Raw genomic sequence first — 20,988 nt, forward strand, 5'->3', positions numbered from 1 at the left:
ATTATTTTATACATATGAAACATTTCAATAATATGAATATTTATATTTAACAATACAATACAATTTTACAATTTAAATTGTTTCATTTTATCTTCATTTTTTGTAAAAACGTGCACTTATTAAAATAATTTTTAATCCAGATTTTAAATCGTTGACAAAAACTTTTTGTATTATTTCTAAATACGATATAGAAAAATTTGTAATTTTTTTTATTTAAAAAATTTTTTTAGTTAAAAAATACATGTAATAATACATCCTTAAGCAATTATAGCATGCTTGGTAAAAATAGAAGTTTACTATATTTATAGAAGATAGAAATTAAAATATAACAGTAGTAGCAGGTAAAAATTTGCGGTCTCTAGTACTAGATTTATATATATATAGAGTCATAGATTTTTTAATTGAAACTGGAGAGAAAATTAAATTTTTTCATCAGAGATAACGGAGTTGAAAATTACATCAACTGACTGTATATTTCTGTTTGAAAATAAATGTTTGGCGCGCTCAAAGCACTGGCAAGAGTGTAAACTATTTTTTCTCTCGCAAACTTTATCTTTCTGCGAATGTTTGTACATTAATGGCTGTTACTTAACGTCGGATACGCTCGAGAAATATGGACGTTGGGTGGGCCACAATTATGAAGAATAATCGCGATTTAAAGAGGTACTTTCTCTTTTTGTTACTCGGGCGAGAAGTAGTGAGAAGCGCCACTCTGTCTTATTCTGTCTCGTCGTTAATTGACTCAAGGTCACCCTTTTTTAGCCCGATACTAATTCAATTAAGCACAAGGCCGCGAGGTGAATCGATAGTGCACACGAGAGACCGAGAGAAAGCGTGTATATATGTCCACGGAGTATCCCCGTGTGTTTTTAATGCCGAAAGCTTCCTATAGATCCGATTGTCTGACGTCTAGTAAAGTGAAGCTTTATACTTTCATTCCCTTTATCTACTACCGCGTGTCAATCCGCGCACGAAACTAATCAGATTTACTATCTTACGTATAACAGAGTTAAACGAGGTACTTTCTGTTTTATAGGTAATCTCTACTCACAATTCACTACTATATAAGATAAAACTGGAACTAATAATTATGCTAAAACGCCAAATATATGAAACATGTATCATCATATTTTAGACTGTAAAGTAATATTATTAAATTATAAATAAAATTAGCATTATATATATGAGATTTAATTATACAGACATGCATTTATTTAAAAATCTCTATTTAAATTTATTATCATATAAATTTTAAAAGTGAAACTAATTATATTAATAATAATTATATTAAAACGCCAAATATAAATATATATGTATATATATAAAACATGCATTAATGCATTAAAGTGGATATCTAAATATTTCAAAAAAAATACTAACTAAAGATGATAAATCCTACATCTATCAAATATTTAAGACACCCTTAATTGTCTGGAAATATCCGTGAATAAGGAAAATTTGAGACGAAATATTAATTCATAATCTGCCAAGTGGAAAGGTAGATTTTATCCTAAAGTCTTTCTCTATTCCAGCTCTCTCACTGAAAATTTTACACATTAATAAATTATTTTCCTTGCGAACTGATTTTTTTATTGTGCTTTAAAATATTAAAATACAATCAAAACTTTACATTCCATTTGAATCCAGCATCTACATTCGAGAGTTGCTTTTATGTTTTAGTATGGAATGGAAAATATACTATAACTTAAATTGAGTAATTAAAATAATGGTCTCAAATTGTAAATTATGTTATATTAAATATTACTTATTTTTTAATTGTTTTTTATTTAAATATATTAATTCACTCTCTTTCTCAATTCGCGTATTCATTGTGTAAATATAATACAATATAATACAATTTCGTCATGCAGAATTGGCAATCACTTCTTATATTATATTGCGAACTACTTTTACATTTTGATGTAGAGAGGAAAATACTTTGTAACCTAAGTCGCGCGATTAAGACAATATCTCAAGTCGTAAATTAACGTTAATCTTGATAAATTGGCCGAGTAGGCAACTTTAAGCTCGCATAAAGATTTGTATTGCTTTTCTTCGAACAGGGTTTCGTAAATTTCGGAAATTTTGTCACAGTAATCGATCGTTCGTACACGACTGTTATAGAGTCGCAGAGTTAAATAAAGAACGGTTGAATGTTAAATGCAGTTGTAAAAAGTGCCCTTATTAGCAAAGGGTTGATTCTCTTTCAGCAAAGCGGAAGTTGCGAAAACGGCGATAATCCAACAAGCAACTTTGCATCGGGCCGGAGGAACACGCTGCATACACGCGTGGCATATGTATGTACGTGTGCATGCAAATGCACCAAGTGAGAGAAGCAGCGTCCTTTGATCAGTAGAACGTGAAGCAATGCTCCGAATGCTCGGCAGTGACGGCGATCAAAGGTCAGAGTTCGTTTCGCGAACGACACCTGAGCGGCGCGAAGCTTTCGACTTAATCTCAATTTTGAAGTTCGTTTTGATCAACGATTTGCCGAAAGAAAATATACGTTACAATGTTACTATTAGTAACATTCTTCTTTCTTCATTATGGTTATTAAGTCCAAAACAAAACTCATTCAAGATTCTATTTATAAAAATTGATTCGTTTTTCGTGTCATATAAACCTTGAAAGACGATTTATAAAAATCGCGGAAGATGAAAGCAGCTATATTACGTTTCGTGAAGCTCTTTTAAGTCAATATTGATTAAAAGTCTTGCAAGAAAAAGCTTCTAAAATTAAAATGTATTTTATATTTATGACGTTATTATATTTTTACACAAATGTGTACACGAATTGAGAAAGAGAGTGAAATAATGTTGAACAAAAAACAATTAAAAAACAAGTTTAATATGATTTATTCTTTTACATATTTATATTTAATTTACACTATAATATAATTTAAAGTAATAATAAAATTAACATAAATTTATGATATAATATAATAATTTAATTGTAATGAATTAAATTAACAGTGAGAAACACACTGAAAAAAATGTACTAAATATTAATAAATCATTTGAATAATACTAATTATGTATTTACCAAATAAAAAAAATATATATATGCATATGTGACACAAGAAACATTAATTTGATTTAAGTATCATTTTTTATCGATTAGATATTTATTTACTGTAAGTGTTTTTAGTTGGCACTGTTTAAATATTTATTCTATTACTAATTTTTTTTTCTCAGTGTATGGATATTAAAAATTCCTAAATATGAAAATACTTTTCATAGTTTTGTTTTTTGCTGTTTTGTACATGCATGAAAAGATGTAGTCATTTTCTTAAAACATAACTGTGACTGTGAATAATTCAACAGAATATTTCGATTGTATATCAATTTCATAGTCTACTTCCGCGTCGATTTGTACTTGACCGAAAGTTACGTACGTTTCTGCGGCAAAACAATGAGATTAAATAAAAACGGAAACCGCAAACCGCGCAATGTTGAAATGCACACAATAGAATACGAGGCCATCAAAAACGAGTCTGTTTACATCTCGTCATCGAAGACACGAGGAGCGAGGACTTCCAATTTCTATCTTCGATTCTCTGTCCGTCACGTATTTTGCTGTGACGTATTGAGAATCGAGTGACATTGGAAACTTTTCTGTCGAGGGGCTACAAATTGTTGCTCCGGATAAAATCGAAATAGTACGGAGATGTTTTAGCGGTACATTTCCGAGAATTTTAGAATTTCATGTTGTCTCATGATAAGACAAATAAGAGCGTTTTGATACACGAGACTTCAATTTACCACAATTGATATTTGCCATAACAGTCGCACAAATTGAATCGCATAAACGTTGATTTTAGGAACAATGTTTCAATAAAAACTTTGTTATTTTTATAATATATATTTATTTCTATTATATCAGTTTTATATCAAAATTGCATTTTAAATTAATATTACAAATTTTTTAAATAATTCAACACATCCAAATTTATTTTTTGAAAAGTTTTGTTTTTTGAATTGCCCCATCGTTGTAACAAATGAGCGACATTTACAATTTTATACGCTGTAAAAATGTATACTGCAGCACATATTCCAAGTGATCGATACCATCGACATGCGATTGATATCCTAAAAAGATGCATTCACTTTATGCACTCTATCCGTTCGCGATTAAGCAAATCAGACACTATCTAGTACGGATTGACGTAAACGATTTTGCGGAGCATCTCCATGATTTACGTGTTCGTCTAACCATTGACACGCCTACATGTATGTAGTCATGATTGATCTGCCGAGCGATGAAATTTATGCGTCAACCACCTCTACTTACGACTTGTTCCGTAAACACGCGTCGGTTTACATACGGATCACATAATGCGATCATCGGAGCGTTTTCAACGTCGCATCGTTGAGCGAAAAATGCCTCGCGTTTCACCGTGACCGAGTTAAAAAGAAGAATCATCGCAGTTACGCATCATTGAATTCTGCAGTGAACACTTTATCTCTTTTGCCTGCGGACTACGAAGAGAAATTTTTAGACATTTCTATAAGTCGTTTATGTAGATCAATTATCTCTCTCTCTCTCTCTCTTTTGCTTTTCATTTACATATAAATGCTTCAGAAACGACTAATTGAACTAATAAAATAATGTAAAATAATTAAATTGAATCTGTTGGGAGGCAAGATGATTGAATTAAAATCCCCTCAACCGAAACTGCTGTTTGAAAGAGAGAGAAAGAGATAAATTCCATTTCCAAATGAATCTGGAGTCTCTGAAAGATTGATCTAATTGGTTCCACGAGTCCAAGTTTCGCGAAAATTAAAGTAACCGCGGTTTACGAGCGTTCCTTGCCAAGATAAGTGACCACCCATGTGTGCATGTCCAGCAGCTACCAGAGGGGGTCTTGTTGACACACAGTTACTCGATTGACGCTCGTTGCAGCGTCAGATCGGATGCTGCGGCGTCAACCTCAGTGCGGCCATGCATCGGGAAATTAACGTCGACATAGCGTCGGCGCGCTCAAGCGGGCGGTTGCGCTTCCGTGCGAAATTCACGCTTCGCTCGTTCGTAATTGCCGATTATTTAAATTTCGTTGAATTTTCTTCTCCGTCTCTCTCTCTCTCTCTCTCTCTCTCTGTTGGCCCGCTATTTTCGATCCGACAAACTTTCCAAGGATAATCCGCGGCTGTCCTCGATAATTTTGGAGACCTCGTAAGATGTAACTCTAACTTAATCTTAAGAGTTACGGTTTTCCCAAGGGGTTCTAAGTTATTAAGCTTCGAAATAAAAGTTTTAATCCCTACTGAATTTTTTAAAATTGAAGGAACAAAAATGAAAATTATAAAAAAGATTCTAAACCAAACCCTGCGTTGATGAAAAGTTAAACATTAGTATTTTTGAAATAATGAAAGGAAATTGGCTGAAGATTAGAGAAGAAGGTGGTATTATGACCATTCATTTACATTTTATATAAACAACTTAGTTAATAATAATTGATATTTAAATTATTTGAAACTTAACTATTATTTTTATCAAGTGTTGTTTAATCGATTCTTGCCAAAGAAAGAAATTTATTGCTCTGTCAGTTTTTCTTTAAATGATACTAATGGAAGATTAAGTTAACGGAGCAAAATATGTAACAACAAAATTGTACTTAAAAATAACGTAGGAATTTGTTGCTAATCTAATTCGCAAGTTTCGAATCTGTTACTTGCGAAATAAGTATAAATGATATCGAAAAAATTTCTCACCATGCAGTGCCAATACCAGTAAAAGAATGTGTTGCTCGCTTAAATATGTGTGGTACAAAGATGTTGTCTTAATTCATTAACCTTCCGTCGGCCATGTAGAATTTTGCATCTTGCGTCAGTCTAAGTCGTTGAGCTTTAATGGAGATTTTTCTATTGTTCCGAAATATATAAAAATCAGGAAAAATTCTTGCATACTTGTGAAAAATTTTGACTACGAATTTTGATTTTTATAGTATTTTACTTATTTTTTACAGCATTCTTTACTGAAATTTCCAATTAAAATATTGACAGTGCTTTTAAAGTTCGACTTGGCCAACAGTGGGTTAAATATGACCAATAAATTTTATATTATTTAAAATTGTACATAAACAGTAAAAGAAGCTTTATATCATCACGTTTATTTTTATATTGTAAACAAAATTTAAATTTTTTAGCTATATATTACATATCTTATATTATTACAAATTTGTACTATTACATAAGAAATTTACAGCAGAGTTTTTAAAAATTGAAGAATAATGGAATTTTTGAAAAGCATATCCTTTTTTAACGTGAAAAGCCTTACAAAAAACACCTGTTACGTGTCCAAAAATAAAAAGTTGGTCAAAATTTATTGCACTGTTACCGATATAAAATGAAAATTGATGATCACGACTTATGAACGCATTATGCAATGTACATCGACTTGAAGAAGCAATCTATCGTGTAACGTAAATCCTCTTAATCGACTCTTCTTACGGCAAAGTATATACGCGATATGTGTCGAAGCACGCAATGTCGCACGTACGGTTGAATGCACACGTGCCACCGGAACGTAAATCGATGGCCAATAATCGCCAGCCGCCGCCCACTCGATAAAATACTATATCGTGCGGTAATTGCCATAAGTTTGAAATATGAAATTCAATTCAGCTGCCACCGTCGTCGTCGTCTTTGCCGAAATGCGCCCACGCCTGTTTAATTTTATTTACGAGCGTCGGGAAATAGAATTTATGAAATCGAAACGTAGATAGACGAGCTCGTAATTCCACCGAATTCGTGCCGACTGTGTTGAACGAAATTTTCCACATTGGGGAATCGAGACTGTTATAAAGAATTCAAGAAAAATTGCATTGCCCGATATATTTTATTTTCATAAAATTATATCCCGAGTCTGAATTTATGAATGTTCTTCATTCTTTGTTTTCAGTGTCTTGAATTTTAAAAATCTTCGAATTTTTTTACTCGTAAATATAAATCACAAATTGTGCTCACAGCTACTTCAATTTATTTTAACTGGTAAATTTCATGGAAAATAACAATTTTATTTTATTCAAGCTCGTGAAAAACAGTGAAATAAATGGTGAAAGGTGAATCGCGCTCTCACGGAATATTTAACGGAATACAATTGCGTCGATTGCGAGTTTCGAGAGGCCATTTGTGGAAGAAAAATTACGAGAGGCAAACGTATCGCTCTTAATTAATGCCGCTAATGCATTAGCCTGATTTTCCAGATCCTCGTTTTGGTCATTGAAGTGTATCTAGTGCGATCCGAACGGGATCTTGCGCATCGACGCGTGCATAATTACATGTCAGTTCAATTGCAAATAATGGACTGCCATTAAACTTCATTTAGAGACTGCGATTAATATTTTTACAGAGGAAACAATTTGTACGACAATATTGCACGAAGGAATTTTGTTCTTTTTAAAATGTCATGCTGTTGTACATAGATATCATCAATAAGAATGGCTTCCGAATGCATCGCGAACGCAAAATCGTTTGCAACAGCTCCGCTTTTGCACTGAATGCGTTCGAATGGCGTTCCATAAGGGAAGAAATGAGATAAAGCTGTTACGTGCTCTTTCACGGAAATACGATAACATCGATACCATGTATTTTTCGAGGTAAAAGACGCGCGTTTTCATGTATTGTTTTACGGGGAAGTGCTATCTCGCCGGCGACGTAAACTGATCTGTCTTCACTAGACACCATCTCCGGTATTATCGTCAGTGCATCCACGCCATTAATTTTCGCTGAGATGCACAAAGGGTAAATTGCAGTTTCAATTTTCGTGGCAATGCATCATTCTAGGCTCAATCACAAAACTAATGAAGCATCCTTTGAATCAGGAAAGTTACATCAGAAAAAAACTTGTACTTTTATAAAATACTTAATTGGTGAATTAAAAATAAGTAGTTAAATGATAATGAAGCTTTAATTATTTACTTTATAGTGGAAACAAATATTAGTAAATATACGTAAATTGCATATATTTTCAAAGCAGAGAATATTTGACGTTGACAATATTTGATATTTAAAAGATAACACATTTATCGAGCTAATTATATTAGGAATACAATATTTGTACATATAAGCATGGATCAATAAGTAATCTTAATTTTTACCAGCTTGATTGTTGAAAATAAAATTAAGGTTACTCACTTTTAAAAATTTTTATTTTTATGAAGTACTTCTTTAGAAAGCATTTAAAAATCTTAATTAAGGAAATTCTTAATTAGTATAAAACAATCATAGATGGTTAATTAACGATAATTAATTAAATTTTTTAGTTATTTAATTCATAACAGACACAAATATTACATAAATTCTAAGTCATTGCAGCATTTTCGAAGTAGAGAATATTCGACATTTGAGAGATTGATAATATTTTATATTTAATAGACAATACATACTCACACGTACATAAATTATAGACGAACATAGAGAGATTGTAATAGGAAATACGATAGTATATAATGTAAAATCAGGAGAACGAAAGCGAGGATCATTGTATCGAAATTTCATCAGCATTGGTGGGCGAGCATGGAAGTTCGGGTCTCGTTAATTCCTGTCACGAGATTGTCCCAAATTTGCTAGCGTTTGGCAAATGGCGTGAGTGCAAGCACAAAGTGGAGTTTGTATTTTCCAGGCACGACGCTCGCGTCTCGCTCCAGTTCCTTACGCGGCTTTCTTGCACAGCTAAATATATCGCTTTTGTCGCGACAATGAGTTACTTCATTTTTGAGATGTTTAAATTTCATCATTTTCTACGTTCTGTCGTTGTACTTATTGCAAAGTTCCAATATGTAAATATTTGCAAAAAACTTTTTCATTCATCTTTGACATATCTTAAATCTGTATATTGAAATGACATTGTTAACCTTACTTTTAGCAAATTCCATTGGACGCATTCAGTGTACACTGATGCATATTAAAGTATCGTTGTATATAAATTAACATAAAAATGTGTATTTAATATACACAGAAATACGGATTAAATCATGAAATCCTTAATGCATTTTATTGTGCTATTAAGTAAAATATATATCTTATAATTTAAAATAATTCCATTTCACTTTTGGACTCAGATTAAATTAGTGTACAACGACTTTAACATGCACTAGTGTGCACTAGAGCGTGTCCAACCGAATTCGCTATTTGTTAGAAAGCTTTGGTCCTTTGAGGACTGAAGCTTTCTAACAAAGTAACCTATAGAAGATCTTGCTCTCCAAAGGTTTCTGAGGTTGCTGTGAATTGAATTCTGGTGTTAGAATTCTAAAAATTAAATTTCAAAAAATAATCTGATTATCGTGAAACTCGGTTTTAGAAAGTTCTTGGTATCTCTGAGTTTGAATGTAGACAGAAAATATCAAATTTCAAAAGGATAATAACCTCCATAAAGGACGATCTAAATCTCATAGTTGAGTTCATGATCAGAGTTTAAAAGTCAGTTTGGAAATTAGTACTAACTGTAATACTTTACGTATAGTACTGAACTTCAAATAAACTTTGCAATTAAAAGCCCCCTAAAACCGAGTTTTATGGTATTAAAATTATTTTTTTTAAATTCTGTCTGTTATATGAATTCACTATTTTAATTTCTTTATTTTTGACCTCAGATTTGATTAAAGCATTATCAAATTACTCCATAGGTGATAACAAAAAAGAAAAAATGTTTCCAATTAAGTTCATTTTGTAGACTCAATAAAGTTATAAAAGTTTAAAGCTGTATATAAAGATTTTATAATCACTTTGTAAGAGACTTATCAACCTTTACAGAATGGGAAAGCCACTACAATGTCATATTTTGAGACAAGAAGATTTTAAAAATAGACCTCTATTCTCTCTAAAGAATTAAAGACTGGTTATTAATTTATTTACTTCAATTTAAAGAAATTCTTTCAGAGAAAGAATTTTGTTAATTTAGCAAGCAACCAGTATCTTTAACCAGTGATCGGTAAATATGTGACAACAAATTTTGTTGTTGTGATTACTGTCAGTCTGCTATACCAACTGATTATTAGTAACAGAAGCAAACTATATAGAATCTAACCTATCTTTTGGATAGACTTTAGGCTCGTTTACATAGAATTCGTAGATGATCATGAAGTCTTAAGTTGTAGGAAACCGACTAAGCACAGTCACAAATATAGGGAGAATACTTGACTAGATTTGGCCAATTTCTTACGATTTGAGACCCTGCAACCGTCTATGACTTATATATATATATATATAAGCCTCTTATTTGCTAGCGATACTATTGATTATTTGTTACATTGACGAATTAATTTGCAATCGTAACAAATCGATCGTTTTTTTAACAAATATCACATTTGCTGTCCCTTGATTTGTTCCTATAACAAAATCATTTCTCTCAGTATTAATAGTAAAGTTCGAATATTACATGTTAAGATTACGATAAGAATATGGATCAAATGAGTGGAATAAGATACGAATATAACATTGAGTCTAGAATACCTAAGGTTTAAAATAGGCGATACGTGGAGGATCTTTTATGAGCCTTTTATAAATTTTTTGCTGTAAAAGAAATTTTATTAAAGCAATTTACGGGGCTTATAAATCATCGTGATAGGACGTCAACCGAGCAACCTGATATTGACAATCGCTAGAAGGTTTATGGTCTTACGGTCGTCATTTGTTCGTACAGTCTGCCGGTTACAGCCCCATCAATGAAATATTACGATTATCATTACCCAGCCGAGAGAGACCAACTCGCTTACGACCGCGTCATGAAGCATTACGGAGTCGTATAATTCTTACTCTGTCGCCGATTATCAGGATCGATTCTGGTAATAATACCGGACGCTTTGTCCGCCAATTAGCTTCACGCCCATGCTACATGTGAATCTATATGTGTCGAGAGGGACGCTTAGTGGCGTGCAAACGACACTCGATCATAATTACTCGAATGTGTATGGGACACGTGCGAAGAGAGTAAATTTAGAAATCATGTTGAATGATCGCGGAATATTTGAATGCAGTAAATATAGGTCTGCGTGGCAGTACAGATAACGGCAATATTTATTATTTAATTTTGATGGATGCCTTTATTTCTACCAATTAACTGGACTTTGACATATAATTTCGAAATATAGAAAACTGAGTAAACATTTTATACGGTGACTTGTTCTTTATCGAGGATCTATTTCTCTGTGTTAGAAATGTTGAAGCTTTTACGTGGGGAAGGACGAAGGATTCTATATAAGATCGCCAGGAAATATTCCCGAAAGAGAACTCCATTTTTCGTGACAGCGATATCATATCTTTACGTTTTTCTCTCGTGGCGTTGCAGTATTCGTCAAAGAAATATAGTTCGAGGACACGTGTATTTATTCGCGATATATTTCTCCTTATCTCGTTTTTGCCCACGGAAAAGTGACATTTCTATCGTTTCTTTCTCTCTCTTTCTCTCTGCCTCTGTCTCTCTTTTCTGTCGCTCGTTCATTCCATCCTTTTACTTTGATTGTTGTAGCGGAAAATCCTTTTATAGAAGTACCAACCGAACTTCCTTTTTTTTTTTTTATTAAACGAACGAACTTTTTTCATACAGACTACTCATAGAAATTAAAAATTAATGCAGCTCAGCATCACAGAATACTTTACAAAGTCTCTTTCGCTGACAAAAATATCGTGTTGTATTCCCATGCGAATGGAAAACTCTTTGAACAGGTTAAAGAACAGCAAAAGCGGAAATAATGCGATTTAAAGTATTATATAGATATGTAATTATATGTATATATTGCGGAGCCGATGTTATTTTCTTTCTCTATTTTTTTTTTTACGTAACGTAAATACCGTGTTGTTGCGCACACAAATATGTTTGCGTAGAGACGTTACTTTTTCAGTATTAACTTAAAATGAAATATTGAGATTCGATTCTGTTATATATATATTGAATAATATATGTATAATATTGAGCTCTTAACATATCGTGCGATATTAATATCGACATTTGAATAGCTAGGTACCTATATAAGCACAATATCTCCAATATTCTATTTAAATAATGAAGATGTGAGTCTAGTACACCTGTTCACTCAAATACACGATATATAAGAAGGGAAGAGAACTAAAGGAAATGTTACAGATATATTAGTGGAAAAGTAAAATATTACATAGTTCGAAAATATCACCTTTTTTCCTGAACTGCCATATTTTTCTCGCTGAATACGATGCTGTTGTTGGAATAGTACACTGAGAGAAAAGTGTTTTCGGTATTTGTGATTAATTATTACGTGTTACCATAATTATGGTTAGTATTGTTAGAATGTTAATAATAATAATTATATGTGCTATAGTTCTATCAAGAAATATACATATACGGAGTGGCGCACGAAATGTTATATCATTTATAATGAAAATAATCAATTCCTATATACAGCAGCAATATCGCTGCAAAATCTCTGTAATATTGCTGCAACATGCAATGTTGCTGCAGTGTTGTTGCAACTTTGTGCCGTAGAGGTTTAATGTAATTACAGTTATAAATAACGCGCGCGCGTTATTCCGCAACCCTATAGTAATAATACAGTCATTTTTTGCTAACTGTATATATATTTTTATTTGCTGATAGAACTATACATATACAATTATTATTCCTAACACTATAGCAATAATCATAAAATAGTAACATGTAATTATAGTCACAAATACCACAAATTTTTCTTTCGATGTACACGCGTCGAAATCTATCTCTCGATCACATCGTGGTCGCTCTCACGGGAATAGATTCCACCAGAGACCGTTGAATCACGCCAAACACTCTGACGAAGTTTGTCCTCAGAATCGTCGTGGAATTTACGAACAAAACTGTGGTTTCGGGCATGTTACAAGATAGCATCGAGGGGTGGTGCGAGAAGGGAAGAAACCGACGCGAGGGATAAGGAGATCACGGTGATATAACTAAGTTAACAGACATCAGCCAAGAAGCATCCCACAATAATCGAGACACACGGCTCTTGGCTTTTCCCTTCGGATGCGTCAGCCGCCTGTATTATATTATTTGACTTCTCTGCGCTTCTCTCTCTTTCTCTCGTTCTCTTTGCTATCTTCGACTATATTTATTTCTCTTGACATATACACAGGGAAGCCTTGGCATTGCACGCGAAACCATCGACCTACTTCGCATAGTTCTACTCTGCTCGTCTCTCTGCCATTTCTACATTTTTCCGTTACGTTACACCGTCGATAAAACCAGCAAAAATCGCGCGGGATAAGATGCGATGATTCAGACCGTGGATGGAACAATGCTTTCCTAATAGTAAAATTTATTCCCCGATAAAGCTATTGCTAAACGTCAAAAGATGAATATTCATGTTAATGGACGTTAATAAATAGTATTCAATCATCTCCTTTTGATCAAGTTCTACTATAATATCCGCTTAACCCTCTGAAACTGACGTTAAAATCTGTAACACAGTTACTGATACGCTGGGACATATAAATTTAACAGAGTAAATTAAATGGCTCTGTGAAATCCATTTAATTTACTCTGTTAAATTCATAATGTCAGATTATGATACTTTTGAGGCTTTCACGGGTGTTTTCTTCAGAGGTGCCAAAGTAAAAAAAAAATCGGATTATACCCAATTCGAGTTATTTTTAATATTTCTATAGGTCACCGCTGTACCTACTCATATGTCGTTAATTTAATTAAAACAGTGGAGTTAAACAATTGAACTCAAGAAACTGTATTAAATTTAACACAAATTTAGTTTACGCTAAAATGTGAACAGTCAGTTTGCACTTATTAAGTGCGTATATTAATATGGATGTTGTTTACTTTGAAACTGCAGAAGGATGTGTTTACATTTGGATACATATGGAAGTTAAAAATAACAAAATATTATTTAACCTTTCGACTAAATGCTAATTTCTCAGCATAAGTTTCCAAGTGGTGCGAGCGGTTGACTCTAAAAAACTTTTCTGTGTAACAGCATGTTTATGACATTAAAACTTATATTAAAATATAGTAAGTACACGCGTAAAAAATATGATACAATATCATTTATTTTTTATTTATATCGCTATATGTTGAATAACTTTGAAATTATAATTATAATATAATTATAATTATAATTATAATTATAATTATAATTATAATTATAATAATGAAACAATTATTATCTATAGCTCTTGTCCTTTGAACTAGATTCTTGTTATTGCACAATTCTGTAAATAACATAAATGTAATTAAAAATTTATATTAATTTTTCTAGTTGTAAATGAAAATTATCTCTTGAAAGTAATTATAAAATAATATTCCCAAGAGAGAGGAACGAATAATTCGCCGTAAGTAAATAAAACATATCTTTTTTGAAATTATATATATTATGCATTTATTTGTTTTAAACAAAAATTATTAAAATCTTATAACAGAATTATTCTAAAAATATCATTTTTAAAGTGAAACGGTTTGCCTCGCTTGAGAGTCGAAAGGTTAACTCAAGGGATTGTTATTATTGCACCTTTGATATTTAACATGTTGACTAAACAAAATTAATTAATCTCAAGGAACCAAAATGATATAACTATTGTATAAAAAAGAATGTGTGTAAATATTAAATTTATTTTAATAACAATAATGCAAAGTAGATTTAACATATTATAAAAGATATAATTGAGTGGGTCCAATAGATACACGGGAAGTTAATGATGACAAGTTAGATTTTTTATAATCTATGTTATAATAAACTTGTTGTAATAAAATATATGATTGAAGGTCATCAATTTTATGCAACTTTATTAGCGAAAATTAGTATCGCTTTATCTAACATCTAACTGAAGGTTTCAATTTTCTTGCTCGTACAAAGCAAGATGATGCGTTTTCGATATATAGGTAAGATTACAGTCAGCTAAGGATAACTCAATTTTCCAGCCATTAAGCAGGTATCTGCGCTATAAATATATTTATATATATATATATATATTTCCGACGTCATACGGTATAATTATATAAAAATGTCGAACGTCATATCTCACAAATTTAGCATTTAATTCGCGGAACGATCCGGGGAAATTGCCGACTATAAGTACGACTATGAATACATCGGCCAAGAGCTATTGTCTTGTTTATGTTCCTCGCGTAATGTCCATCGCGTAACGTTTTACTGGCGGCGTTATTCCGTTTCACAAGTAGATTAAGAGCGAAATTTGTGGCTCTGATATGTCACGCTAGAGCGTTTCAAGTAGACAGGGATAAGAGGAACCTTCTCTCATGACTACTAAGTAAGGAGATGCTCGCCTCCTCGTCGACGCGATGTAAGAATTGCATAATCCGCTTCGCTATTGTCCCATTCTTCCTTCTCGCGCACTCTCTTAGTTTCATCTTTACAATCATTCTGTCCAAATTTCCACATTAGAAAAATTGCTTAGTTAACACTAGAAGTATTAAATGGTCATTATTGACTGTTTTTATTTTTTAAATTAATATTATATTTTTTATATAAAATATAGGAGTCTGAACTTTTTTTATTTTCCAATATTTATCTTTTTTGTTGAAAAAATATTTGACTTTTTATCACTTTCTTCATTTTCATAGTAATTTATTTCTTTGGTCCTTTTAGTGAATAAGGAACATATGATACTTCTAGTTATTTATTTCTATAGTTAAATATTGTGATTTTAACAGTTACCTCAATTTTCCTGAAATATGTGAAATAAATTTACGAGGCAATAATATTTATCCATGTATCTTTATTAGGGAAATATTATTTCACTAATTTGATATTCGATATCCAGCTAAATATAGTTTTTCAATATTTCATATTTTGCTAATTTGTTCCTTGGAATGCATATATATCCTCATAAATTGACGTAAATGTCCTAATGAAAAATAAATTAAAAGTAATTTTATTGAAAAATAAGAATATTTATTTACTTTCATTACAGTTTTAATATTTTAATTACAATTTTAATATTTTAATTACAATTTTTATTACAACTTTAATATTTTAATTATAATTTTTTATTACAATTTTAATATCTATTATTACTTTCACTATAATTTTAATATTTTGTTAGTTTTTCTTTGGCTTTTATTATTGTTTTTTAGAAATTAAATGCAAAATAAATTATGAGGGTGCTTTATATTTATGGTCAAGGCTGTATATTATTCAACATATCATTAAAAAAGTGTATTGCTCTTACTTGAATTTATTTGTACTTGAAAAATTAATATTTTCGATTTTATAGCTTATAATCCGCATACTTTATAGATGCGCGTTTTTTTAAAAGAGAGAATTGATTCTTCCGAGGAACAATTAATCAATCAAGCACGGCAAATTCTGTATTCGAGTATTGCGGTTTCTCCGTGCTGGATGCTGGATAAGAAATATCTCTCTGTTGGAATGAACATCTTGATGGAATACCAAGAGGGAGTCGAGATTCGCTGAGAGAGACGAATGGGCCAAGAGGCCTGAGCTCTCCTCACGAGACCGACTCTGAATTCGCGTTGATAAAAATTCTGTCAGGTCGATTAACGATCGTACGTGCCAGTTGGAACGTTGCCATTTGTATCGCGGAATGCTACATTGGGAGTTAGCTCTTTAACGGTATCTCAATGTCGTTAGATCTTCGCCAGTCTCCGGCTTTCTTTTCGCGTATGAAATACGTGGGGAGAAAGCGCAAATGTAGAAAGATAAAATATGGCCGAGTAACGTAAGCGAATTTATACGTGAAAATACAATTTGTTTTTTAAATATTGAAAACTCTTTAATCCTTCCAGGGCACATTGTTTTCTACTGGACAAATTTTTAATATTTACATGTTTCTTGGATTGCTGATTATTAAAATCAAATGTTAGAAATTCAAAATAGCAGATGCAATATGGAAAGCAAATTTTTTATATCAATATGATTATTTTCACTCAACTTATTGTATATTTTTGAAAGTTTTCTTGGTCGTTGATTATTATTATGAAGAAGTAATTTTTATAAAATGTTTTATTATTTGATTTTTTTTTACACTCAGATACCTATTCAGTCTTATCACTGTTTCCAGTTTTGACTCTTTTGTGTTTGTCGGGAAGCAACAAAATTTTATGTTGCGACTGAATCTATATATGTATTTTCGCGAACATATAATGACTTGATAATTAATATTTAACGATTATAAAAATAGTCGTAGTGTCATCTAACAGGCAGTTGTAAACATTATGACTCTCTCAAAGTACCTTAAAAGAGTTTAAGTATCTCATAAACGTCGCTCTCATTGGTTCAGTTGTCACTGCAGATTTTCACGCGATGATATACATATCTTACGGTGTAAATTTTTGTCTCAAATATGTTTATTAATCTTTTGGAGCTGACACCAAAATCTATAACACAGTTATTGATGCTGAGTGTATAAGACTTATTCAATTTACGCAATGAATTAAAACATATATTAATTAATTTCAAGAAACCAAGATAGCATGTATAATAGGAATTAATACTAATTGTAAGTATATTTCGATAAGAACAATCCAAATTTGCAGATGCAACACAAAGGAAATTGAAAATTGTTTGACAAAGAGATTTATAATTGAGTAAGTCTAATAGATCCATCGCCAGCTCCAGAGAGTTAATTATATAATATTTAACGCGAGTAGCAGTATGAACCATTGTGAATACATTTATTAACACAATGTTTCAGTTATTCGCTAAACGTAAGAATAAACGAGAAGTTGAAGTTAAAAGAAAATATAGCAAATTATGAAGATGAAACTTAATTATTAAATTGGTGATTAAATTCTATATATACAATTTTTTGCAAGAAACACTAATTTTCTTGAGAACATCCTTAATATACCATTAACAATGGATACATCAATGTGTATTTTTCTGGTAGTTAATACATTCCCTCCAGAACTTTAAAACTCAAAACAAAAGACAGAATAATTAATTACTCGTTCTTTTCATGCTTTCAGGCGATGGAGGTGGCGCAGGCGGAGATGGCGATCCCATTGTCAGCACCAATTCCGAGAAGAAGTCAGGATATGAGACCAATCTGTATCTCTACAGTGTGAGTACAAGAAAAATCTGGCAATTCAGATCTTATTTTATGAGAGAGAGAAATTTTTAAATTAATTTAATTTAATTTAATTTATTTCTACTGAAAAATCAATCGCGCCTATTTAATTTATATCTACTGAAAAATTAATGCATATCTTGATAGAAAAAGAAAAATTTTTCACTTTTTATCGAAAGAAAGAACGTACAGCTCGATTCGTTAACTTAATGTATACGTTTTAATGTCTACGTCACGTCGTCTTCATTAATTACTTTTTAATTGTTAGAATCTTCCTCGAAAGAATCATCTATTTTTCGATGCAAATAATAAAGTCATCATAGTATAATAATTATCATACTATGTAATTAAAAAAAAACGCAGTTTACAAACAGAACTATGTATTTTACTTTAAAAATTATTCGTCGCAAAGAACTTTATTTTCTTTATTTATCTCTTCACAATTTTCTATATTTTCTTTTAATTTTAATTTATCGTTCATTCTTATGTTTTATGAATAATTATAATTTAAATACTATGTTAATAATGTGTTTTCACAAGGATCCATACGTTGCTACTTATTAAATATTACATAATTAACTCTCCGGAGCTGACGGTGGTTCTATTGGACTCATTCAATTCAATTATTCATCTTCTTTCATAAAGTTACGAAATATTTTCACGAAAGCTTTAGCTGTCGACTGCAATTTTCTCAATAATGTCTCGCATGGAGTTCTAAGAACGGAATTATGTGACCACTGAGAATCCTTTTCTGAATTGCTTTCTTAACGAAATTCTTTCATAACGGAAGTTAAACCGCGTACTCGGGAGCTAAGTCTCTTCTCTTTTACTCTCCCTCTTGTCATCGTTCCTCCTTGCAGTTTTAACGAAAGACTACTACTTTCTTTCTCTTACCGTAAGAAAGCTGCCGGAGTTTCCTGTCCGGCTCAGTTCCCTTATCTGCCCAATTCCGTTTAAAATTGCGAGCCATTATCGAACTATGAATCTCGTGCGAGGCTAGTATTGTGCCCCGTTCTTCCGATAATTCGCTCCACGGCGACTTTAACCCTCTCGGCATTCTCGTATTTCTCGTTCGACTCGATCGAACACCGCAATTGAAGATAAACCTGAGGTGTACGAGTAATAGCAGTATACTTTTATCGCGCTTGTAAATTTTATTGAAATAATTTCAGACAAGAAAAAGGGAAAAAATAGAGGACGAGTACAATTTCGGAGGACAGTTTAAGTGTTTTGTATTTGTATTTCAATAATAATTAGTTTGTTCATTCTACGAACCTACACGGAGAAAATTTTATATTAAGTTTTAATACAATTTTAAATTACACTTTACTACGTCTAGTATTTCCTATGGACCGTCAATATGATTCCGACATAACTTTTACTATGGTAATATTAATTTTTATCACATAAATAAAGTAATTATTTTGTTAAACTAGTGCTTAAGCCATATTCTAACATGAAAACTGTTAATTTTTACTATGGTACGCAAACAAAATTTGCTAGGTATACTATATTTTTTACTTATCTTTACAATACTAACTTTTATTCAACAAGTTGTGATTTTGTAATAAAAAATTTTTACGAAAAAGTGTAAAAATTACGTTGCATTATTGTTTTTAAAAAAATGACTATAGCATTTAAACTTATAATTTACACGATGTCCGCAGCTACTATCACATTATAGTAATTTTAAATATAAAATTTTCTTCGTGTATATAAGAGATTTTAACGTAAATAAATGAAGAATACCATATTCGACCAAAGCGGGTCTTGTAGCCTATAATAATATTTTATGCGAATCTTACAAATTCTAATATAAGCAAACTGTGTGCCGATTATTTATGGGTCTTAAAATACAGTTCTGATTCTTAAAAAAAGATCCGTGGAAGCAGTGGATTAAAGATATATGGAAAAATTGTTGCAATTTCTTAAAGAAAATTATCATATGTTGGGATCTTCTTAGCTTGCGTTCTTTAACATTTGTTTTACATTATTACATCTGATATAAAGAAATCAGTGTTTTTTGTGTAATGTGCAAACGGAATACTCGATGTCAAAAACATAGTCGTCGCGAAATTGGATGGCACCGTGTAATACCGTCGTAACGAAGTTGCAGCGAAAACTTACACGATAAAAAACTAAGAATTGTCATAAAAGAAATAAAAAAGATACGTGTGAAAGCAGTGGATTAGAGATAAGACAGGAATTCGTTGCAATTTCTTAAAGAAAATCTTATTAAGAAATCTTTTTAGCTCGCGTTCTCCGACGTTTTTCTTACTACGTTATTATTATCCATATATATAAAAAGATCTGTGTTTTCTGTATGATATGCAAGCGGAATGCTTGATGTGAAAAGTAGTCGTCGCAAAATTAGATCGACAACGTGTAATACCATCGTAACGAGGTTGCAGCGGAAACTTACATGACAAGAGACTAACAATTTCCATAAAAGCGTCCCGGCGGACAGAGTTACGTGACACTTTCCCGCAAAAGTTTGTCAATAAAATTGCAAATGAAGTTGCGACGTCCTTTTGGCATAATAACGAATCGAAAACACGGGAAATTATAAGATGGCAACGGGCGAGGAACGCGCTTCATGCTGTAGCAGCACGCGAGTGATAAGAGTCGATGACTGATCGGACGAATCGTTAATCTCGAAATTGTTTCGTATTTTGTCCGACAGCTAAGTCTATACGCGATTAAATGAAAATAGAAAAAATGTCTTTATATATTTATAGCTGGATAAAAGTAGCAAAGTCCGTACGTGATCGTACAGAAGTAGCAAGAGTCTATACGTGATCAGACGGCTGTAATTTGTAAAAGTCAAGTTTGCCTTTAAATTTCTGGTAAAATATTCGAGCTGTTGAATCCAACGGAACATAAATCGTAAAGTCGCATTATGGGTCTTTACGTTAGAAAAGTTCTCCTTGATTGAAACATCGCCAGAGTATTTACTACCGGAAAATCTGAAATTTTTTTAGAGATT

The 20,988-nt window shown here is 31.8% G+C and overlaps 1 protein-coding gene across 6 annotated transcripts in view; it reads left to right on the forward strand.

The window, feature by feature from the left end:
* kcc (solute carrier family 12 member kcc) overlaps window positions 1-20,988 on the forward strand; it is a 95,419-nt gene that overhangs the window by 62,840 nt on the left and 11,591 nt on the right. For all 6 annotated transcript variants that reach the window (XM_018507997.1, XM_018507998.1, XM_018507999.1 and 3 more), the window contains one exon: window positions 17,902-17,996. In XM_018507997.1, coding sequence (XP_018363499.1) covers window positions 17,902-17,996 — 95 coding nt within the window. The remainder of the gene's footprint in view (window positions 1-17,901; window positions 17,997-20,988) is intronic.

The sequence above is a fragment of the Trachymyrmex cornetzi genome, unplaced genomic scaffold (assembly GCF_001594075.2).
Source record: "Trachymyrmex cornetzi isolate Tcor2-1 unplaced genomic scaffold, Tcor1.1 scaffold248, whole genome shotgun sequence".
Taxonomy (NCBI): domain Eukaryota; kingdom Metazoa; phylum Arthropoda; class Insecta; order Hymenoptera; family Formicidae; genus Trachymyrmex; species Trachymyrmex cornetzi.